We start from the raw sequence: 24,608 nt of genomic DNA, 5'->3' as shown, positions 1-24,608 counted from the left end.
AATTGAGTACATTTTTCCCACCACTGGGTGTAGTGCAGAAAGCAGGATGAAGGAGTTACTCTCACTAAGTATCCTGACAACTAGCCAAGTGAGCCAGCATGACACCTGCGTCGGCAGGACAACACTCACTCCCCTCCATATATCTTTTTACATTTAGACGTACTCTGACAAATACGCAAATATGTGATATGAGAAAGTTATGATACTTTTATAGCTGACAATTAAAATCAGACATAAAATTCAAGGCAAAGGATGGAGTAAAGTAAAGGATTACAACTCAGGAAGCCCAAGGGCTTTTGCAGTTTGGTTTGTGTTGTGATTAAATTAACTTGTTTTTCTTATTTACAGCGCTAACAATGCCTCCTTGTTAGAGCTCTGTTGGAATTTGGGCCAGCTCATTCAAGAGAGCAGTAAGAGATCAGCTTCACAATAACATACATTTTCATGCTTCTCTTAAGTTGAGGTAAGATACTGTATAACTTGTGATTTATAGTGGGAACACTTCAGGCAAGGCCCCTATTGAGCACAGAGACTTGTAGTACTGTCTATCTATGCACTTTCTTTCTGCAAGGTCAGTTGCTCCTTCTGGAGTACAAACTTCAATAGTTCGCCTGATCATAGCAGTCCTTCTCAGGAGCCGTCTCAAAACTCAGTTGGCGATGTAACTAACGTGAGTCAGGCTGGCTCATACTAATAAATATTTTTTTTTTTTATAGGCTCCGGGGCTGTGAAATATACTGCTGGTGCTTTAGCAGGAATATAACAAAACAGAGAACCATATCCACACAGAAAAAAAAATAAGTTCCTTTCATCTCAGCTTTTACTAGATTGGCCTAAAAACATTGGCCAGTAGTGTACAGTTAGAGAAGGATTCAGGGATAAATCCAGGGGAATAAAGCAGACATTCTTCACACTGGCTTTTACAGTATGCACACTTGCTGTGCAAGCGGTATATCACAGTGTCAGTGCCTCTGATAAGTACATCAGAAGTCAGCTGGAAAGGTCTGTTTACTCAGAATGTCTTGGGGGACAAGTGTCATTTACTCAGCCGCCTGAGCAGACACCCGTTTCTCCACTGGGCAACGCTTGTCCTTCAAGGGAAAATAGTAGCATTTATTTGTTCCGTTTTTACAGTCATTTGGCCGGTGGCACCAGATACCCGGCAGTATATCTCGGTCCAGAGTCCAATCTAGCGTGCCGTGCTCTTCCGTCTTTACACAGGTCCTAAATTATATTGTTAACAGTTGTGCCAAACACACACAAACCAGCATTTTGCTCTCTATATCGACTCCCCCTCTACGGGTCATTGGGAAAACAACCAAAAAGCATAGATTGAAAACGTCGCAATTTGCCTCATTAGCATGGGTGAACTGAGTGGCCCTGTTAGTCTTGACTATGTCTCCTCAGCCACACAATCCTGATTCCCTGACCCTATGCATCAGAATTCACTTTCACTGGCTAGCCATGGAAAGGTCATCTGCAAATTCTTCCGACATTCACTTATTTGCGTACTAATTGAATTTATAACATTCTTGGGTGCATTTTTTGCATGCACCAGTACAAAACCCCCCTTTCAGTTCACCCACTAGCCCAGATACTTGCAGGCCGTCGCACTATGGCGAAATCAGAATCAGACATACCATTCCACACACACACACACATCCCATAGTAGAAGAAATAGAGATCTATACCCCTCTGTTTGTTCTCACACTGTTCTTTAATTTCATGACGCATGTACAGATCTTGAACTCCACATATAAAAAAACAAAACAGGAATCCTTTACTGTATAAAGGGGAAGTTTAAAAATCATCCATGAAATGCAAGAAGCTGAGGAATCTGATTTGTTACACTTCGCTACATTTCCACGCTGATACACACTGGACAGACAACAATCAAAACTCCGTGCAAACACTCCCCCACAAACAAACACAAGCATAAGGCAGACATATTCCAACATTTTCAGATGAGGCGCATGTACCTCACATAATATTATGGAGTTTTTATCCATTCACTTCTTAAGACTGACATTGCATTTGTGACATATGGATGAGATCCAGGATTGCATCCACTATGTCAAAATATAAGCATTGACCATAAACTATTACATAATACATACAGTATGTTTAGAGGCTTACACTGTCTTCATTGGCCTCAGATGCGTCGGCTTTTGCCTGATTGTTTTCCAGCTGGACCCCGTGGCATCGCAGCAGATGTAAAATACATTCATTGAGTATATAGTAACGACCCACACACATGCAAACAAGGTCACACACACACACACACACACATGCACTGCAGCAGCACAAAAAGGAGTGCTAATTTATCCTAAGTGCATTAGCCAGGTCACCTATCCCATTGACCTACAAATGGGTTATCTCTGCAAGTCGCCCTAGTAAATCCAAACTCGGGCATTCAGTATCATTCATTAGCAGAAACCCCATGTGAAATCGAGAGCTTGGGACTAACGATTATCTGCAAAAAGATGATTCTGAGATAATTGGCTTCAAAGTTCCGAACCCTCAATGGTTTGAAAGGTGTCAGCAATGTTTGTCTTGTATTCTTTTGAATTTGAACAAGATTGAGGTGTTTAGAGTACTATATAGGTAGAGAACATTGAACAGAACAAGGCTTGGTCAATAACTCAATTTGGACAAAAATGCAGATAGAACCAATAGTCCCAAGCTCTTGCAATATAGGGTGCAGAATAAATCGAAAGCTCTCTCTAGCTGTGACATAATAAATATTGATTTACAGATCATTTCCAATGCCCAAAAGAGAATTGCTCAAAGTATTTGCCGTCATTAAGTCTTCCATATAGATTATAATCACCACATAAATAAGTTACAAATCCATCATGACAAACCAATCAACAAAAGTGCTACCCTGGCATAGTAAGACATTATGAATGCCATTAGAGATCGTTATAAAATGAGGCCTATTAAGTCATGATTTACTTCTGCCAGCAGGCTGGTGGAGGGATTCAGATAATAAATACCAAGGCCACATTTTTATTGAGCCTAATAGTTCTTAATTTCTCTTCTCTCATATGGCCTCCTTGTTAATGCCTTACTCATGGTTTTGAAGTGGAAAGGCATTCTGGGACTGTCCCCCCTGAATAAGGTGTGTTCCGGGCTCACCATAGGTTTGACGTGACCACCTTCTGGGACACTTTTGTCCCTCAGGTTGGCGGGGGCCCGTTGACGTAGCTCAGGGCCAGTTGGAAGGTGCGGGCCAGGGAGTTGGCGCGGTGGCACTCTGGGTCCATGAGGAGCGTTGTGGGCCAGACCAGCAGGGCTAGGAACACAGCCAGCAGGACGACTAGGAACACTGGGCTCCTCAGAGTCTTTAGTGCCCACACGGCCCCCAGGGGCCACGAGCTGCACTGGGTTTGTCTGTCAGGGCACTCATTTGGCCTAGAGGAGGAGCGGGGAAATGGATAGAAGGAGCGTGATAGAATTACAAAGTCTCAGCATCGTTGAAGTCAGGGGTTGTTATTGACCTTGGGGACTGGGAGTGTGTGCCGTTTTTAATGTCAATAAATCACATGGAGGAGTGAGATTTGCTATCACCTTCTAATTGGTATTGAGTGGAATATCAAAATGTCACGACGGGTACTTGCAGTGTTGTAGTTATGAAAGTTAAGCCTATTTGAGTGCATCTACGTATAATAAGTAAAAACTATGATAGTACAGTAATAAGTTGAACCAAAGCATTGAATATTAAAACATATAGGCTGCGTTTACACAGGCAGAACAATTCTGATCTTTTGCACAATTATTGGCAAAAGATCCGATTGGTCAAAATACAAATAATTGGGCAAAAGATCAGAATTGGTCTTCCTGTTTAAAGGCAGCCAAAGTTTCCACGCGAATAAGACTTTACTCACAGTTGCTCACTATGGACCACCTCCCATGAGGCATTGCAGTGCAGCTCTTCCTCTGGAGACTGGCAGAGAAACAGAGGAATCAACAGAGAGAGGGATTGTGTGTACACACAACCCGACAGGGGATGCATTCATTTTGGCCTCTGCTCTGTAGGCCTATACAACTTTTTACAAGGCAGCTGGCAAAGGTTTTTACTTTTTGTGTGATCTGCATGCATACAACCTGCCATCTTCAGTACATTGTTGTATGTTTTGAAGACAACAGATGAATAGACTTGATCTTACAAGCTGCCATTAACAGTTATGGCAATGATAAATAATGTGATACTGTTACCTGTGGGTTTGATTGAAGTCTACAAGTCATCATATTAGACTGGAGGTCACATGACTGTGAGGTGCAGGGGGCCAAGCACAGCTCCTGGGGGTGTCTCTGAACAGCGATGTCCCTGAGACTGTGGCTTCCCTCAGAGCAACCAGCACACTGACATACATACACAGAGCAGTTTAGGTTACAGCACAGGCTAGACTCATTCTACATGCAGTGTTTCTATGCAACAAAGGCCAATTGTAAATTAAGAAAGACGTAGAGATGTGGTCCAATGAGGTTTCCGCGCACCCCCCCCCCCCCCCCCCCCCCTTCTCATGGGACCAAACCATCAGCCCCTCGTCTGCCCCTCTATCCACTCACTGGGTTCTGACGACCGCTCTTGGCCTATGGTGTGTCTTGTCTTTATTCGCTCGTCTGCAATTCCGACATAAAAAACCCAGTTAACGCTAGAGCGTTCCGCCGTCCCTGTAAAGCTGCCAATTAAGCCACGAGCGCAAAGAAATTACAAGAGCCCCTTTGAATTGGAAATGGTTCCTCTGCAAGGTTTGAGGCTTTGCAGTGAAAATCAGGCTTTCCATCAGCACAGCGATTCACTTTCTTATGGACGTGTCCCCCTCTGGCGAACAGAATGCTTTAGTCAGGCTGGGCTTCAGACAGCTTAATTACAAAGAAAAAAAAGCACCCTCCCAAAAAAACAGAAGGGAAATGTTCCTGGGCCGTTTCTGTTCTGGTGACACTTAAAAATTGGCCTCTGCTACACCGATACATTCATAAATCTCAATTTTATTGTTTGGTTTACGAGCGAGACGAGGTATAAGATACACTCTTTGTAGGCGATGTGACACACCCAAAATAGTGGGCAATGAATTTAAAGCTGCATGTAATGACAAAACACTGAGTGTTGTCGATTTACATGATTCTATGGATATTCACTTTTTTTAATGATGCCACTGAATTCTCCATGCATTTTTGCAAATATTGAAAAGCAAAGTCGATTCCTAGAGCTATTCACAGTAAAAAAAAGAAAAAAAAAAAAGTGAGCCTTTTCCACAAAGCAGGTCTGCATAGAACCAAACACCTTTGTGTGTATGTCTCACTATACGTGACCCTCTCTGGACCAATGCTACTAAAGAGGAAAATAAGCAAAATCTAATCAGTGTGGAAGGTCAGGAGTCTTGTGGAGGCTCCAGGGCACATCTCTCAGCCGTTCCAGAAAGCTACACACACACACACACGTGAAGATCCTCATGTGATGCAGTACGCTGCTCAATGAAGGCTACTGTTGCTAGCAACTCATTCCTCCAACTTTACTCGTTTCAGACTGCAGCGGCTATCATTTTTTGGGGTGTGGGCAAAGTCGAATGTCCTCAAAGGATCAGAGGGTTTCTGTCTAAGCCATTATTTCCACCAATTAACTGAGACGACAATAAATTCTAATTTGGAGGAGATATTATGGGTCAAAGGGGACACTAGATCAGTCTTAAAAAGGCAGAGGAGTTTTACTGGGTTTAAGGCATACCTTCCCAGTACTGTCGGTCTGGACAGCTTTGGAGCAGGCTCTGCGCTGTTGGACCGAGGGGATCATAGAGGGGACGGTGTGTCCGTGCGTCTGTCCCAGCCAAGCGCTGATGCGAGCAGGGTCAAAGGTCACAGGCTCCTGGGAGGGTCCGTTGGGCGTGGAGGTCGTCCAGCGGCCAGAGAGTAGAGGTATGTCATCTGTGACACTCTGGGTTGTGGGAGGTGACAACACCTCTGGACCTGCATACACAAACCTCCTCTCCAGACTCTGGAAACACCAGCCACAAGTGAGGATAGATTGTGTCATTTTACCTGGAATGAACTAACACATTTCATTGAGGTTTTCTGCTTTAATATGCAAAATCCTCAGAGGCTTTGATGTCTTTATATTGCTGGCTTAATCAGATGCTAAAAAAATAAAAATAAAATAAAAAAATCAGTCCTACACTAATGTATCTTCCACTATTAATTCCAATGGGTTTTGGTTTGAGTTCAACACAATCAGTATTATATTAGTCACACCAGCAAAACAAAACTTCTCCCTACTGACACCGATGATAACGGAAGTATTGGCTTTAGGGTTAACTAGAAACAGAGCACTAAGATTGCTTTTTCTCACACACACACACACTCTCTCCACCTCTCTCACACACAATAACTCCTTGTTAATGAAATTGAAGAACAACATTGTGCCTCATCATAATTTCAATAGATCATTTGTTTCACCCTGACAAGCGGATGCACATACTTCAGCATACACCAAATTCCTTTGCCGGTTGAACACAAGTTTACATTCCTGATAATATTGCAAAAACATGTTGACCTGCGTGTGGCTCTGAGCCTAAGGGAACAGTGGCCGAGCGAAGCGCCAGAATACAGATCAGGAGGAGGAGCTACTCACCATGTCCTCTGCTGCGCTGTTATTTAGATCAGACTTAGAGCCTATGGAGCTGAGGTAACTCCGCCTCTTCACACCATCTCTGGCCAATGGCTTCTCTCGATCTGTTTGAATGACACAAGCACACTTCAAATCTGGTGCCAAGCCTCACCGACGCACATCGAAAACAACGACAGCGTTAATCATTTAAAATGTTCTCATGGTATCCCAATGTTGAGGATAGAACACGTGGATTATTCTATAAGCGTCATAAACTTTTCATTTTAATCCATAGTCAATTATTTCATTGCCTACCTGTGTGGGCGCTGAAATATGACAAGTCAGCGTCGTATTGGGAGACGGGGCCCCCGATGTCGACGGAGGGGTCCCACTCCAGCACCATGTGGTCCAGGTTGGGGGGGTTCCGCTGGTCTGGGGCGCTGCTCTTCTCAAACACACCATCCTGCTCCAACAGGATCTCAGAGGGACAGCCAGAGTCAGAGGCTTGAGTCAGTACCCAGTCATCCTCATACACCTGATATAGGGCGGAGGGAGCAAAGGAGGAGGTATAAGTGGAAGGTAATAACTATAAGGACGCTATAAAAACACACTAATGGTAGAGTTGTTCTCAGTGTTTGGCCTGGAACAGCTGATCAGAGCCAAGAGAGAAAATGACATACTTCACAACCCAAAATCACCTCGCTTTTCTTCACTAGCTTCCTTTAACCCATATAGGCCTTTCAGAACAGCGGACAGAAGCTTAGAAGAGCAGGGTCTTAGAGTGGCAGTTACAGATACAGGTTAAGCAGAGCATACCAGTCTCATGCTGAGCAGGCGTGTGTGCAGACGGCCCACTCCCTCAAATACTTGGGCACAGTAGAGCAGCAGCTCCTGCAGCCCCGCCTCGATGTCTTGGGCGTCCTCTGGCTCGCTCCTCTGGATTAGCGCCTCACCCCGTACCAGGAGACAGTTCAGATGGCCCGCATTCTCCCCCACTGCCTCCTGGAAGCTCTGAGGCCATACACACACACACACAGCCCAGTCAAATCAGAGAGGAGACATTTACCAGGGGAAAGGCCTGGTACTGGCATCAGGTAGCAGCAAGTCAGGGACAGTTAATGGGAAATACAGATCAATTACCAGGTAAAGCAGACGCAAAATTACGTTAGGCACAAGTGAGGACCGCTGATTGCGTGGTCAGATGACTTGGCTGGTCAGTCCTGTCCAGTACAGCCCTAGGCCATGTCCTTTACCTGCAGCTCCCGCATCTTGTCACAGGTGTCCCTTCCAGAGAAGTGTTCCACCTCGGTCAGCCTAAGGTCCATGTCAGCAAGCCACACAGCCATTTCCTCCCTCTGGCCCTCAAACTCCTCCCGTTGGGAGACACAGTGCTAGGGGAGGGGCAGGAGGAGACAGGGTAGGAAAGAGAGCATGTGAAGCGAGAGTGGGGGGGAAATTGGATGTAGCGCAAAAAATAAATGTCTAAGGCAGTGTATATAGGGGACATCTGTGTGATGGAGAAAGGGGGTATCTTGCACCTCTTACCTTGAGTCTGCGGCAGACACTCTCAATGGTTCCATGTAGGCGGTCCCAGCGCTGACCACAGTCCTTGGCCATGCCCAGCAGGCGTGACCGCATTGCCCCATCAAAGAGCCTGGTCAGGGACCTGTTCCTAAGGGTCAGACTGTCCAGCTGCACCAGCCGAGCCCCAGCCTGGGTCCTCAGGCTCTGGGAGGGGAGAACACAACAACTGGGGGTTTAGATAGACTTGTCTTTGTCTGTTGTTCTATTATACAGGTGAACAAAACAGTGCTGTGATAACACCACCAACATGGGGCTTTAGATGGCCTGATCTGTTCTCTTTTACCTCAAATTTCTTGAGCTCCTCCTTGGCAGTGACAAAGAGCACATGGGCAGATCTCGGGGAGTCGGCAGATTTCTCAGCCAATCGGAGCCAGTCGCCGAGAGAGGAGTACTCCTTCATGAACTCATGCCATAGCACCCATTTTCTTTCCAACCTTTGCGAGATAAAACAAAGGCCAGACTGGTAAACAGAAAAGCACATCGATTAGGGTAGTATGGTTCACTTCTAGGAGAGACTGCAGAATCGCCCTGTTGATCAATATAATCAACTGTCCACGTTAATTAGGTCTTAATCCTTCAAATCAGCAAATACACTTGAGAAAACCCCATAGGGGTCAGAAGAGAAAACAAATGTGTTGAGGAGTTGAGAAAGGGGATTTTTCACACTCACTGGACACATCCATCCAGAGACAGGCTTCCATCTTGGATCAAGCAGCTTCCCAGTGGCAGACAGTCTTGGGGCTCCTCACTGATATGTAGTAGAGGCAGGAAGTGGGACTCAGAAAGTAGGGGCTCAGTGTGCTCTAGGATCAGGTCCAATCCCAAGGGGCTGTTCACAGACTGGGTAGTGACTCGACGTTCATCCTCTTCCGACATTATGTCACTTCCTGTGCTGCAGGGACAATGGTGTCCATGACTACTGGCTAGGAGTGGCACCTCCACAGGCATCTTGGGCTCCACCTGTCACCTGGGCAGCTCCACCTGTTTGGGGTGCGAAAGTGTCGCTGCATTACAACACTCCGAAATGAGGTGACAATTACAACATACACTCTATGCAATTCATTTGAAAGCATTTCTCACAGTAACGTGTAACAATGTCTATAGTATGTTATCAGATGGAACCTACATGCTTTCAATGCACTCCGTAAAAAGGTGCGATCTTTGAATGAAACTATAAATCAAGGGTGGGATGTCTTGGAGTACACTCAGTGTTGGGTGAGCACCCGAGTTAACCCATCAGGGTTATTCATATAAGTAATTACAAACAGAGTTCTGAATGACTGCCCAAGAATTGAGAGAGACAGCGCAGATGGCGCGTAGCTGAATGCCTCTCCCAAAGTGAGGCAACTACCCGAATGGCCAAGAGGTAATTTTCTGGGCCATCTAATCGTTTAGTAGTAGCAATCCCTCTTATGAATTATGACTCAGCAGTTCCACACTTCAGACCATTCTAAAAAGGGGTTAGGAGCTGAAAACAGAGGACGTTTTCACATTAGACTGTTGGATAGGAAATGAAAACAGTAAAGAGTAGTTTTTTGGTCCCATCGATGTTGACATTAAGCATTTCTGCCTGCCTTTAGAAAATCATACAACAAAAGCTGAGGGTGTGTAATTAAACCAGTCTGAAACATGCACTTGTCTGGTCAGTGCATAGGAGACGTTGTACCCACCGTGACTATTAAAACCTACCCTAACCAGAAACTGTGGATAGAAGTCGGCATTCACGCAAAACTGAAAGCGCAAACCACCGCATTTAACCATGGAAAGGTGACGGAATATGGCAGAATACAAACAGTGTAGTTATTCCCTCTGCAAGGCAATCAAACAAGTGAAATGTCAGCAGAAAAAGTGGTCACAATTCAACGGCTCAGACACGAGACGCATGTGGCAGGGTCTACAAACAATCACAGACTACAAAAAATAAAAAAAACAGCTACGTCATGGACACCGACGTCTTGCTTCCAGACAAACTAAACACCTTCTTTGCCCGCTTTGAGGATAATACAGTGCCACCGACGCGGCCCGCTACCAAGGACTGTGGTCTCTCCTCTGTGGCCGACGTGAGTAAGACATTTAAGCGTGTTAACCCTCGCAAGGCTGCCGGCGCAGACCTGCTGGCGTGTTGACGGACATACTTCAAGATGGCCACCACTGTTCCGCAACCCAAAAAGTCAAAAGGCAACTGAACTAAAGGACTATCGCCCCGTAGCACTCACTCCTGTCATCATGAAGTGTTGAGAGTCTAGTTAAGGATCTTACCTGACCCCCGCTTCAATTTGCTTACCGCCCCAATAGATCCACAGACGATGCAATCGCCATCGCACTGCACACTCCCCTACCCCATCTGGACAAGAGGAATACCTATGTAAGAATGCTGTTCATTGACTATAGCTCAGAATTCAACACCATAGTACCCTCCAAGCTCATCATTAAGCTAGAGGCCCTGGGTCTCAACCCCGCTCTGTGCAATTGGGTCCTGGACTTCCTGACAGGCCACCCCCAGGTGGTGAATGTAGGAAACAACACATCCACTTAACACTGCGGCCCCACAAGGGTGCGTGCTCCGCCCGTTCCTGTACTCCTTGTTCACCCATGACTGCGTGGCCATGCACGCCTCCAACTCAATCATCAACAGTAGTAGGCCGGATTACCAACAACGAGACAGCCTACAGGGGAGGTGGTGAGGGCACTCGGAGTATAGTGTCAGCAAACCAACCTCTCACTCAATGACAAAGGAGATGATCGTGGACTTCATGAAACAGCAGAGGGAGCACCCCCTGATCCACATCGATGGGACAGCAGTTGAGAAGGTGGAAAGTTAAGTTCCTCGGCGTACACATCACGGACAAACTGAAATGGTCCACCCACACAGACAATGTGGTGAAGAAGGCACAACAGCGCCTCTTCAACCTCAGGAGGCTGAAGGAATGTGGCTTGTCACCTAAAACCCTCAAACTTTTACAGATGCACAATTGAGAGCATCCTGTCGGGCTGCGTCACCGCCTGGTACGGGAACTGCACCGCCCACAACCGCAAGGCTCTCCAGTGGTTGGTGCGGTCTACACAACACATCACCGGGGGAAAACTACCTGCCTTCCAGGACACCTACAGCACTCTATGTCACAGGAAGGCCCAAAAAAAAATCAAAGACAATCACCCGAGCCCCTGCCTGTTCACCCCGCTACCATCCAGAAGTTGAGTAATTCACTTTAATAATGTTTACATATCTTGCATTACTCATCTCATATGTATATACTGCATTTTATATCATCTTGCCGATCCTTTACTTAGATGTGTGTGTATTAGGTAGCTGCTGTGGAACTGTTAGATATCGCTGCACTGTCGGAACTAGAAGCACAAGCATTTCGCTTCACTCGCAATAACATCTGCATGTGACCAATAACATTTGATTTGATTCATTTAGGCCGGTCTGTTTAATCCTGGTTGTAGGCAAGGGCTGTTTAATCCTGGTTGTTTGTCATCTCTACAGTACAGTAAAGTATAATAGTTTGTTTCCTTCTTTCTCTCGCTTTTATTCAATGATTGACGGCACACTGGGCAGCAGCCTGTCAGATAACGTTTCAGAGTGGGCACAGGTTTCTGAGGCTGTCAGACATTTGATCGTGAATTATAAACAGAAAAGATTAGTCTTTTTGCCAATGTTTATCTAAATACCATTTAGAGCAAAGTCAGGGTCGTGACCCCTAGTAGCATGGGGGAACTTACTTCAGTGGGGTTGCCAAAAAAAAAAAATACAAAAAAAAAAATAACTTACGAGTACAAATGATTGTATGGGACAACAAATGTTTGAGAAAGATAATTGTATTTATTGGTTTCTTTTCATTTTGATGTAATGAATTGATGGTTATTTGTTGATGTAAAATTGTAAATTTGTTATTGAATTTTGGGTGGAGTCGCAAATAGTTATTGGGGTCCCTGCGAAAAAAAAAAAAAAAAAAAAAAAGGGGTCCCTGCAAAAACCACTGATTTAAAAATCGATTTTTTGCATTCATTAGCTGCTGAGGATACTTTTTGATGCAGTCTTCTCATTTCATTCATAACTAATTTCCATGCTTCAGGGCGGAAGGCATGTCGCTATGTGAAAGGAATGACAGCTCCTTCCAGGGGAATTAGAACAGTGTGGAGGATGTTTCCAACACACATCACTTGCAATCCCACTTGTGAGAGTCCATCGACCCAACTGTCTATACTTAGTATTCCTTTCATATCCTCTTTAGACAGTGCAGAGATTTCACTATCAAGTTTGAACTCTTGGCAAACTTCTTACGTGGTTCTCAGTTGGTTCATTTGTGTGGCACAAAGCCGTGAGAAACTCTCCATTTGAGCCAACCTCTCAGACAATGACATGCCCACAACTAATTACTAAACGGAAGTCCATAGGTCACAGAGACTGCCAGGAAAAACTTTATGTAGGGCAGATGTGAGACTAGACTGTCGGTGGAGTCTGAACTACTATCATGTGTGATACAGTTATGGACTACATCAATAAAAATGGAAGGGGATGATTTTATGACCCAAAAGTAAATATTGCTTATCTTACATGGTTACCACTGCGTTATGCCAACCCAATCTGCTCACATTACTAGTGGTGTCAATCAAAATGTCCCTTAAACAACTTGATTGAGATGCCCTGGAGACTTAATACTTCACAAGTTAACACAGGAGTGTTCTTTTCCATGGCAGTTTATTTTTTATTTTTATGCAGTTAAATAGAAATCCAGATCGTGGAAGTAGCCTGTAGGCTCTTTAAGAATTCCCAGCCTTGGAGGCCGATAAACCACTTCTTCACACTTGTGTCCGGAAGAGTTACGAGGGCACCACTGTGACCCTGGTATAACAAAATGCCAAATAGATTTCCCCTGGTCCCTTACCTGCTGAATACGCCATGGAAGGTTGGCTACTCTGGTACCGGGGGCTTATTGTTAATCATCGGCAAGTCAACGGACCTCTCCGGACTAATGTCACACTTGATAATCCAGCACAGCAGACTGCTGCCGCCCCGACCGTCCGGAGATTGCCCTTAGACTAATCATCCAGGGTGAGACAGGGAATAACACTACCAATCAGACAGATTTATCAATGGTCATCTTCTCCTCTTCATATTCAGATAGAAGAGAACGCAGGGCTTTCAAAATGGCTGCCAGCCATTGGTTAAATATGAACACCATGAAACATTTTTTCTTTTTACTCATGAGAGAGCAGCGTCAGTCACTCGCATCTCAACATTCATAAGCGTGTGTGGCTGACTGCTCCATCGAAAGAGGGCACGGAGTCACTGGATTGGGCCTCGAGGCGATGGGAGTTGAAAATCGAAAGCAGTTTTATTACCTTTGCACCTGTTAGAGGAGCTCAGTCCATTCTGGAGTATAATGGAACACGCAGGTGTCACAGCTTCTAAAGGGCACTCGTAATTTCTGCAGGCTGGGAGGGAGAGAGAGGGCTGGGCGGCAACGAGGCTCCAGATCTATGGTGAGAGGTTAATCAATTCTCCAGTTTTGAGTGGTGTGTGTGTGTGTGTGTGGGGGTTAGGGTTGCAGTATATGATGGAAGCTGACAGCCAGTAGTTGAGTAACATGTAATTCCACAGGGACTCGGGTCAGAAGCTCAGGTTTCTGCACATACATGCCTGTATCATATACACCATCCATAAAAAAAGTGTCATGGTTAGGTTTCAGTCTCCCTCTAGACAGCACAAAGGGCAGGGGGCTTCCCTGGCTGCAGGTGATGATACAGTCCCAATAGGCTACTTCTCAATGACAGTACATTTACTCTGTTAAAACCTTCCTCTTTACAGTACGGCAAAGGCCATCCGTGTATATAGTACAGTCCTAAGACACTGGATGTCATGTCACCATTTCTGCACAGATTAGAGTAACTACCTGCCCATGAATAGGGATATGACAAGTAAACTAATGTCAGCTTACGCCCACAATGTGCATGAGTCATATTACTGTCAGGGTAGGGGTGGAGGGGCAAAACAGGTGCATATTGGTAGTTTCCCATAACAATACCTGCATTTGAATAAGTGAGAGAGCTGAATGAACCCAAACAGTGAAACTGTTGTCTGCTACGGAAGAAGAAAAACTATACCTCTTCGGCTCAGACAAAAGGTGAGCTGCTGACGTCATCAGCCAACGATTGCCCAGACGAGCCCTGCTGCGTGAGACAAAAATAATGACAGCGTCAACACAGCCATTAAAGCGTGATTGGCCGCTGACATTTCCATGATGGATGCTTCGTCAGCTGACACCGGTAGCATCATGGACCACCTGAAGGACAGGCTGGGAGCGAGAAGCAGGAAAATGACCAGGGGAAAGAGGATTGTTAACCTGCAGAGTCAGTCTGCCATTCAGTCCTTGACAGAATGTATCAACTGTCATCTGCCTTAACATTGACTCAACCTCCAGGTCACGTACTGCTGGCTACATGTTCCTAGTGGGACAGTGTTCGGGGACAATAATTAATTGGCAATTGCATCCCTTTAGCCGTCTGATTTGCGGTGGACACAAAGTTTATAAGCAGCTGGGACAGGTCGTTCTTTGTCCGGGTGTGTGAAGGCAGCTCCTCTCCTCCTCTTCTGATGGTGAAAAAAAAACCAGCTATTGGTATGCAGGTCCAATGCCTGGAGCAGAGGCTCAAGGCTGAACAGACCGAGGCACCACACCACTGCATGAATCACATTTATCTGCCTGGATACTATTAGATGGGCTCTACAGCACCACCAGTGACCACATAGTTAGTCTTGCTCAACAAAACTCAACTTTGACTTCAGCACTTTTTAGTCCATGCCAACTAGTTCAGTACTTCAACAACTCTGAGGGCGAATGCAGTTCAGTCGAAAGGACTAGGCGCAGTAGGCAAAATTAAACAAATAGCAAGTACAGAGCCATTGGAAACATGTCATTTTTCACAAATAGTATGTTAACTATGCATGTCGCCATAGCTGAAATAATGACATCTTAACAAAACACCTTGATCTATTCTCATCCCAACAGTTAGCATGCCTATCGACACGTTTACAGTGCCCGTCTCTTTTGCAGCATGTCCGACCACTCCCTTCTGTGCCATACCGCGGGGGCGGAGTGAGGGGCCGCAGCCATGGGGGACATCCGGTGGGACAGCCGGTGAGGAGCAGAGAAAAATGGAGCATAGCGTCACGTCTTCAACTGCTCCCAACCCATCCCCCTCAAACTCGCTCCCCTCACCCCAATGGCCCAGAGACTGCGGCCATTGTCTCGGGAGCACAAAAGACTCAAAGTGAACAAATGTGCCTTTCTGCTGTCCGGATGGAGTGCAGAAGACAGGCCTGGGACACCTGATCTATCCCTCCATCTGCACAGAGATAGAGGCAGCCAGGGAGAGAAACTCACCGTCAGTCACCCCCAAACTGATCCAAGATCAGAACACTTAACACAGTCAGTTGTGGGAGAGGAAAGGAGCAGGTCCAGAGGAGAGATCTGGTGACCCTCGATGGAAACTTTTTCACCCTCCAACTAAGTCTCTGCATTAATTGAGTGAGAACGAGAAAGAAATGGCAGAGACAAAATGGAGGGCGAAGCAGAATAAGAGAAAGGAGAGAAACACAGATTGATAGACAGAGGGACAGATAGGAGAAAGGGTGATGGAGTGAGTGAGTTGTGTACTGTAGTACCGAGACTGTAGTATTCAGCCCTCAGTGACTGAAAGACAAATATTCGTTTGTAACACTACTGCACTGTAATAAAAAAAGTGGTTAAACATCAAATACAGTACAAATCAATCGCTATGAGGAGAGAGAGAGAGAAAAACCCCAGCCATGTCCAAATGCAGAGCACATTCCTCCGTTAGTGACCGCACCTCTCCTTAGGGTGACCATCATGCAGCCACACACACACACACACACACACACACACACACACACAATGCCGTATATAGGATATGGGAATGGAACTCAGTTCTTAGAGGGTTGGAGCACTCAATTAGACTCGGTGGTTCGCAATGTTCCTTGTGTCCTACAATTCCTTTATTAGACATTATCAGGGGAAATGAACATAATTAAAATGTGTAAATAACTAAAAGAGCAAGCTAATGAATGCAACGGAAATTGACTGGAATGAAAGCCAAAAAAAAAATAACCTTTCTGGAAACAATTTAGAGGCCTGCGATGGACGTCTGCAAGAGGGGCATAGATGGACAGATAGAGAGACTTAATCAAAATGGATGTCTGGACGGAAACAAAAATAAATCACAATACTTTAGAATCCCTGTTATACAATACATTTTTGGTTATAGGAGAGCAGCAGGTAAATGAATCCACCCTGAATCCAGTTCAGAAATCTTTTATCTGTTTATTTTCCCTCTCAGCTCCATGTAGGGAGCTTGGAGAGATACTGCCAGATGCTATTCTTGAGAAGCTGAGCCCCTGAAGAGGGGACATTTTGTGACTATGATTAAGAGATCTGTAACCGTCAATGATGAGCGGGTATCATATCAATACCGAAATAAAAAAGGCCTGAAATTCTCCTTCCGATTAATGTCCTTACACCCTTTATCTCTAGGTCAGGGATAGTAAATCAAATAGCTATCTAAGATATCCTGATAGACGTCAGCTCACAAACTCATGAGTTGGGTTTCACAGACAGCCCGTTGTCAGCTTTCTGGTCCAGGTCCTGGCACTTGTCTGAGGGATGTTGCTGACCGATTCAGTAGTTAATTAGCCGACACCAATTTCTTCAGGTCAAGCACTGCTCAAAAGGAGCAGAATCATTTTATCTAATTGCTGGTCACTGATGAAAAAAAAGGACTGTCAAAGGGCTGTGAGGATACACTGTCATTCCCATTAGGCCTATACAAACTTGCTTTATTCACTGGCATTGCAAGGTTTAGACATCGGCCCGCAAAAGCGATGTGCAATTTGTTGTGTAAAAGTACTCTACCTTTTTTTATTTCACCTTTATTTAACCAGGGAGGCCAGCTGAGAAAGAGTTCTCATTTACAACGACCTGGCCAAGATAAAGCAAATCAGTGCGACAAACAGAGTCACACATGGAATAAACAAAAGAACAGTCAATAACAGAATAGAAAAAAAATCTACATACAGTGTGTGGAAATGAGGTAAGATTAGGGAGGTAAGGCAATAAATAGACCATAGTGGCAAAGTAATTACAATTTAGCAATTAAACACTGGAGTGATAGATGTGCAGACCTTGTGAAAAGAGCACAGTTTTCAGTGAAACTTAGATGGCTGAGGAGTATTTGATTCCACTGGGAGTTGTAGGTCCAGCAGTAAGGCTATTGATGCCACATCCTCATAAAGTAATAACCTCAAGGCATGACAGGGAATTCACTTGTACAAATGAGTCATGGATACTGTAGTTTCATAGTACAGCAGCCAGACAGTAACGGTCCCTTTACGTGGAAAGGACACTTTAGGCCTACAAGTTAGTACTACCTGAGGTAAACACCATTCCTGCCTGCTCTTGGAACTTGAAATAACATTGACGAAATTCGAATGTTGTTAATGACCCACTTTTTGTCGTCTCTGGCCAAACAAAACGTGACTGAAATAACATGTTATAATTGTACATTTTAATAGGCCTACTCGAACGTTTAAACTATGTCGACGTCAAAAATCACCAATAGCATTGAGACAGTGAAACAAACAGGCAACTTACGATTCTACTTCGTCTGGACACACAGGTAAGATTCATTCAGCTGGGAGGTCTTGACACTTGGAAGCCCCATTTCGCTTGATGCCTGAATATGACAAACACCTATTCGAAATGCGGAGGGACGTTTGTGCACGCTTAAAAAAAACAATCATAGGATGTCATTTGTGAAGTTGATCTACTTTCTCGTGTAAATGTAAGCACTACCGAAAGAGCACGCCGGCGTTATGAATATAGCAGGTAACTTGACCTGTCACAGGTAGTTTGAAACCACACCCCTCAAACGCGACTCACCTGCATTACACTTCCGCCTACCTGAATGCATCACGTACTGACAATTCCCAACCAAAAATAGGATCTATCAAAAAATATTGCCTTATCCATTCTTTCATAACTGAACAAATACAGTGGACAATTCAATTGAAGTTTCTCTTATCGATTTTTTTTAAACTCAAAAGGTTATTTCAAGACTGTGATTAAAAAAATATATATCTAAGACAGATGTCTGGATCATTTTAAATAAATGCAAACGTTTACATGTATTATACAGGCTATGTGCACAGCTCTTCTACCCCTTATATGCAATTATTCAAATGAAGGCATATTGTAGGCCAGTTACATAAGGATGGTATAAAAAGAGGTTGAAATGGCTTGTATAAGATTTTTATTCTAAGCTGCAGTCATCTATACTCATATGAGTATAACTTAACTGACTTGCCGAGTTAAATAAAAGTTAAATAAAAAAATGAGTATATTATAATTTTCACCCCAGTTGTCTTGAACACAGAGAATATCTTGGTAAATCTATTTGGCTCAGGGCTCCAGAAATAATGGAGTGACTAGTATAAAGACGTGACTCATAAACCCCATGATTTAGAGTAGATCCTGTGGTTTTAGGAGACAGTGAAATAAGATGGGATCTATACAGATTCAGGGTGCATTGTAATTGTATTTGTGTCATTAGAGAAGGCACAGCAGATTAACTCACACTGTACTAATAGGCAGCCCCTCCCCCCTTCCCAAGGACACCCTTTGTTGTTGATTACAGTGAAACAAAGGAGGGGCATCAGCGAGGCAAACATTCACCTCACTGTAGTCACATACACAGGCTACAGAGCCTCAGTGTGGGGCAAGAACACAGCATGCCAGAGAGAGAGAGATTGTAATGTCTTTATTCTTTTGAAACTTTTGCGAGTGTAATGTTTACTGTTCATTTTTATTGTTTATTTCACTTTTGTATATTATCTACCTCACTTGCTTTGGCAATGTTAACATGTTTCCAATGCCAATGAAGCCCCTTGAATTGAATTGAATTGAATTGAGAGAGAGACAGATTCAGGCTTTTACATTGATGGCTTCACTCTCAGCTCATGTCTTAGAGGGCTCAGTCAGACGGTTTTCGTTGGTGCTTCAGCAGAAACAGGGGGAGTGAGTGAGAGAGATAGAGATTATATACTTACCGCGTTCCCACTCTCCAACCGAAGCTAACGTCAAATCTCTTTTTAACAAGGGGAGAGGGGAGATGGGGGAGGGGCAAGGCATGCGAGATAACTCACTGAGCACGTCTGAATGGATTACCCAGTCTGCTAATTATGACAAAAAACACTGTAAATATACATCAGAGTGGTTTTACTCTCCATACTCTCTCTCTGTTTTAATTATGCTATGGAGTGGGAAGGGAAGGGGGCTTACCATTGGTCTTTCCGGAGAAACAAAAGAGAAGAGTCACTGGTAAGGAGGCCACAGGTTTCCATTCAACAAGGTGCAGGGAGGAAGTTCATCATCAGAGCTCCACAGAGAGAATGAGATGGCATCTCAGTAGTCAATACAGAAGATGATTACAGCCCTAACTGGACGGTGTGAGTTAACTCTTTTTTTCTACCTGATTTGAGACACAAGGAAGAAACCTAGTTTGAATGGTCTTCTGTGGCCAACTTAATTCATTCCATTGAGATATGTAATGTACAGTTAGTATCATGAAGTGGACACTGCATTGCCTCACATGGCAAACAATATATAGGTTGTGACCAGACAGTCGTTTAGCGAGGCATGCCGAGTGCAGAGGTCTGACAGGGTTCACAGCAGCATCAGCAGGAAGGCGACTCAAACAGCGGATCCCTTCCATTTATGGAGAGCCCTTCCAGGAGACATAGCCTTTAATAAAAGCCACATCTAATGGACAAAATGTCCATCCCTGGTCTGGCCTGTTAACCTAGAATGAAATGGTGCCCCTATTCTGTTGATGTTTATGCTGATTGGTCCCTCCAATGTAATTCACAGCCTTCTCTTTGTGACTGACTTGTCTAGTGCCTTTTTAGACTTAGCACATCTATAGGTGTTCTCTAATGCATGGAATGTTATGTAATGGCTGTGGAGGGTATTATAATTTTGGGGCATGTGTATTGCCTACTAGTGCCCATAGCCTGAACTACACTAGACAGACAGTAGGTAGGCACATTGAATCTTTGATAAGCAGAATCATTATGTAAGTGGGCTGGCAAATTGAGCTACTTTCAATGCATACTCGATGCGATACTCAAATAATATTCACATTCCTTGTATGGTGACGAATTGAAGATAAATTATGGTTAAGTCATCGGCATTGATTTGTAGAGCTAAAACATGAGAAAAATACTATCATTTCGAGCCATTACATATCTATTACAAGAGTGAGACACAATTTACAGTATGTAAGCTATTCTTCAGGCATTAAGATTGTTTTCAAGATGCCAGTTTAACAAGTCACATTATCTCGATAACCCCAAGAGGATATCATTTCCACAAATTAAACCCAGTAATAAACACAGAGAAAAAATATATCTTTAACATGAACTCTCCCTCCCTATTTTAGAGTTTCTTACTCCCATTGGAAAAAGCTGCAGTTGTCAGCTCAGGTCTTCATCTCAGACAAGAGTAAATATTTTAGCGTTACACTTAGCGGGAGCAAGGCAAGTAGAAGCCTTGGTTAGCCTCCTAGCTGATTGAATCTTAGAGGAGTCAATGATTTAAAAAAAAACATGTCAATGCTGTGCTTTGTCAGGGAGGAATGCTTATGACTGATTGATTGAGGACATAATATCTCATCGGGGAAAAAAGACTCCCTGTATTTTGATTATTCAGTTTAACGAGATTGGCCCTGATGGTAACATATTGTACAATATGCACATTTTATTTCTGTATTTCACGTAGGTTGACTTCATGAGAATTAGTTCATTTCTGGGTTAAAGCCCAAAACTCTAGAATAGTCAACTCTCAAGCTGAGTGATGACGTGAGTCTTGTTAAGTGAATGCTTGTCCAAATCATTCACAGCAGGCAGAGGAAGTCAGGTGAAGTAAATTGACATTGAAGGGTAATATTTGGTCAGAGGTTGTACCTTGAAACTAGGGTACTCGGTAGTAATAATGAATCCTTGTAGCAAAGGCCTGACATGTGTTCTCCTGTCTGATTGTGATGCCCGGTTTCACATGCAAGGATGTCATATGCTTTTCTTTGGCAGCATGTACAATGTTACATACTGCAATGGTCAAGACAATGTAACCACATAAATTACTACGTTAACCATAGAATCCCATTCATTAAACATTAAACTGCCACTGGGAGACAGATCACTCCATTCAAAATGTTGTTTTTTATACATACGCTTCCATTTAGAGTTCATTGTTACATATAGTTTAATATCAAAGAGCCAGCTATGGTCTGGTTTCTTATCTCCCTCATTGATGACCATATGAGTTTCTTTACATTGGGGGATCACAGAGAGTACGATGATTGATCTGTACACTTGTCCCTTTTGAGTCTTGTCAGTACTGTCAGCATTTGCAAGTCTAACATGCCTGAGATGACACCTCTTTTATCTAAAACATGGATTTACATATAACCTACACAGATCATATGCCATCTAAATATCATATGGATACTTGTGTCATAACTGAGTTCTAACAGACACATCTTTCTTTGAACATAAACAACCCTTTGGTCAAAGGTCTGAATGGTCATACATAATGTATTCCGTACGATACAGTATGATTTTAAAACAAATTTCCCAAATATGATTGATATTCCTATATAGTATCCCCTCATGATTCAGGATGCACTGCCTCCTACGTACAAAAAAAAACGGTTCGTATGTTAGTCTGTTGGACAGATATGAATAGCGTACATAAAAAACGAATAGAAACGTTAACCTATACTCGGTTATTTACGTTGGGATTTACAAAGCATCTCTGATTGGCTCCGGTAATTGACTGGAATGGAGTAGGCTAGGCGCATTACTCTTGATCCGTTCAGTGCATAAACAGTGACATGTGCCGTCTCACACCACCGATCAAAAGAAGGTTTCAAACACGACAATTTGGGGATTAAATATTTCACAAACGTTGTTCGTGGATAGGATACGGGTGCTAGTATCGGGTAGTTGATTATTTCCTTGTCTCGTTGTGAAGTGTTTTCGCTTTGCTCAATTGATTGTGCTCGTGCCCTACTTACGCTTCTAATCATCAAAGTAAACAAACACATTTTTAGTCTTTAGGAAAGGGCACCACCAGCTGGTTACAAAGATAATTGCGGCATATTTCAGACAAAGGTCTTACATAACTGGGTTATGAATAACTATGCCTACAAAAGGCTACTGTGAATGCTCACAAAATAATTTTGACGTTGAAAATGGAAGTCTGGGTAGCCCACATATACGAAAGATCATAAGACTCACTCATGCGACTGTCTTTTCTAGGCTACAGGTGTAGGATCTTAATTTGAGCCAGTTTGCTACCGCATGAAAATAATAACGGTACTACAGGAAATTTGAATTATTATGTGCACTATAATCACTAGCGGTTCTGGGGGGGAGGGGGGGGGGGGTGGTTGTGCCCCTGTGACAACAATTTTGGACCCCTTGTGGCCCCCCTAAATGTAGAGTATGAAATAATTTTTACATAACTCATTTTTGCTATCCATCTTGTTATTAGACAGTGGCAACGTGGAACATGGTCTTTTGCCTGCTAATGCCTGCAATGCAGTGAAGAAAACGATATGACAACAATAACGTCTAATGTAACTGGCCCCTCTAACAGTACAACTGGCCCCAGCTTGGCCCCCCCAGTTGAAATGGTCTAGAACCGCCACTGACTATAATTAGACATTTTTGTAGGGGTTGATGCAATTTTCGTATGGGAAAATCAAGTATGACATTTCAAAGTGGAAATGAGAAACTTCAGAAGCCTTTTAAACCTCAAATACACCTGCAAAAGGGTGATCAAATGAAGATCCTACACCTGTATTTATATTCCAGAGCGCGTAAAACCTGTCAATGCGCAAAACAAACAGTAGGCCTTTCTTTCCCTGAAGTCTCTGTAGTATGTAGTGACACCTAAATGCACTGTACTTAACCTAGCCTATTATTTAATTTGATAGCACATCTGACATTATAGTCTGACACCATTTTAACATAAATGATTGACATGTTAATCCACTTTTAAATAATAAACAAAACGTTAAAAAAAAAACGTATAAACCCAGATGCATCATAAGGCACCATAAAGTTAGTATCATCCGTTTCGACCATACTATCTAATCAGTCAATAGACAAATTCCAAGCAATCACGTGTATTCCTTTGATTCAAGGGCATCAAAGTCATTATCCTTTGAACCAAAGATGTATATATTATTTTATGATGAACCAGGACAGTTTGAGATGGACATCTTCAAAAAAGGTGAATCCATGACGCGCCATTAGGCATTTCCTTTAGTACAAAGGAATGTAAATTGCATAATGAGGGGTTACATTTTACAGCTACTCTTATTTTTGAAGTGTCAACGGAGGAGTATATAATCTGGGGTTCATCATAAGAGTGCACATTTCAAGGACGGTTTCCTTGGTTGGAGAGGTGAGACAAAAAGTAGCCCTGAGCACCAACCTATTTTTTAGGGACTTTTAACTCTGAGCATGGATGTATCGATCGCATTTTAGCCACTGAAGAAGGACCTTCTTATCCAACGGAATCTTTATAACATTTTGGATGTTTGTCTGGCATCTTTCTGCACGGACACTCAAAAGGACATAATGGAAACTGGAAATACGGTATGCCGAGGGATCTGACAACCGCCCACATGCTGCAGGTTCCGACCATATCACACACGTTTGATTATAGTAGCAGTTACCTTAGCTATGGATCATTTAATTGTCATCATGCAGATATAAACCTGTATCTTAGTGCAACTCTAAACAGAGTTTTCAACGATGGAAGAGGTGAGATCGTGTTACATTTGATTATTTCACAACATAGACTGTCGAGGCCACAAAGTATTTAACTGTAGTGCTACATTGTTACAAAGTATTAGGCCTATTTCTCAGACCTAGCGTTTTTTCTCTCGCTCTTTGCTTGCTTTCGACTACTTAATCATGTTTTAAAAAAAAACGTTTTATCTCAGGGTCTCAGCCTCTGTGCACTTACTTGCACCAAGGTGTTCATGGACAGCCAGACCAAACAACTGGAACAGCTGTTCGAACAAACGGATTATCCTGGCGTGGAGGGACGGGCCTAACTAGCCAGGAACACGGGCCTCGCGGATGAAACCGTTAGGGCAAGAGGAGGATACGTTTGCTCTTAACTTTGAAGTTGCATAGAAAGTGGTTGTGAAACTGTGTAAGTTACACGTTATTTTCTGCACTTCTCTAGGTATGGTTAAAAAACCGTCGTGCGCGCCGAGAGGCAGAAGCGCGGCACCAAGGCCAAATCCCCAATTTGACTAC

At 43.6% G+C, this 24,608-nt stretch overlaps 1 protein-coding gene across 3 annotated transcripts; it reads right to left on the bottom strand.

The window, feature by feature from the left end:
* Positions 1-1,694: 1,694 nt before the first annotated feature.
* LOC106580757 (uncharacterized) lies at positions 1,695-18,152 on the bottom strand. 3 transcript variants are annotated; one of them, XM_014162137.3, is made up of 12 exons: positions 17,866-18,152; positions 8,862-9,172; positions 8,475-8,625; positions 8,153-8,335; positions 7,861-7,998; positions 7,424-7,618; positions 6,923-7,142; positions 6,632-6,732; positions 5,732-5,998; positions 4,219-4,365; positions 3,888-3,946; positions 1,695-3,414 (listed from the first exon to the last, which is right to left on the bottom strand). In XM_014162137.3, exons 2-12 carry the CDS (start codon positions 9,137-9,139, stop codon positions 3,180-3,182), a joined length of 1,974 nt encoding a protein of 657 aa, XP_014017612.1. In that variant the 5' UTR covers positions 9,140-9,172; positions 17,866-18,152; the 3' UTR covers positions 1,695-3,179. The 3 variants fall into 3 exon arrangements, with proteins under 3 accessions (XP_014017612.1, XP_014017613.1, XP_014017614.1); XM_014162138.3 differs by having other exon boundaries at positions 8,862-9,208; positions 17,866-18,147; XM_014162139.3 differs by having other exon boundaries at positions 8,862-9,195; positions 17,866-18,147.
* Positions 18,153-24,608: the final 6,456 nt, after the last annotated feature.

Source organism: Salmo salar, chromosome 20 (assembly GCF_965601325.2).
Source record: "Salmo salar chromosome 20, fSalSal1, whole genome shotgun sequence".
NCBI classification, from domain to species: domain Eukaryota; kingdom Metazoa; phylum Chordata; class Actinopteri; order Salmoniformes; family Salmonidae; genus Salmo; species Salmo salar.
This window is presented reverse-complemented; position numbering and strand designations above follow the sequence as displayed.

Excerpts from the sequence above, each read along its gene's own strand:
- LOC106580757 (XM_014162137.3), bottom strand. The coding sequence starts at position 9,139 with ATGCCTGTGGAGGTGCCACTCCTAGCCAGTAGTCATGGACACCATTGT. Across the intron at positions 8,626-8,861 it reads TCTCTGGATGGATGTGTCCA|GTTGGAAAGAAAATGGGTGC; the intron begins GTGAGTGTGAAA and ends TATCTCGCAAAG. Across the intron at positions 3,947-4,218 it reads GACTTCAATCAAACCCACAG|TCTCCAGAGGAAGAGCTGCA; the intron begins GTAACAGTATCA and ends TTTCTCTGCCAG.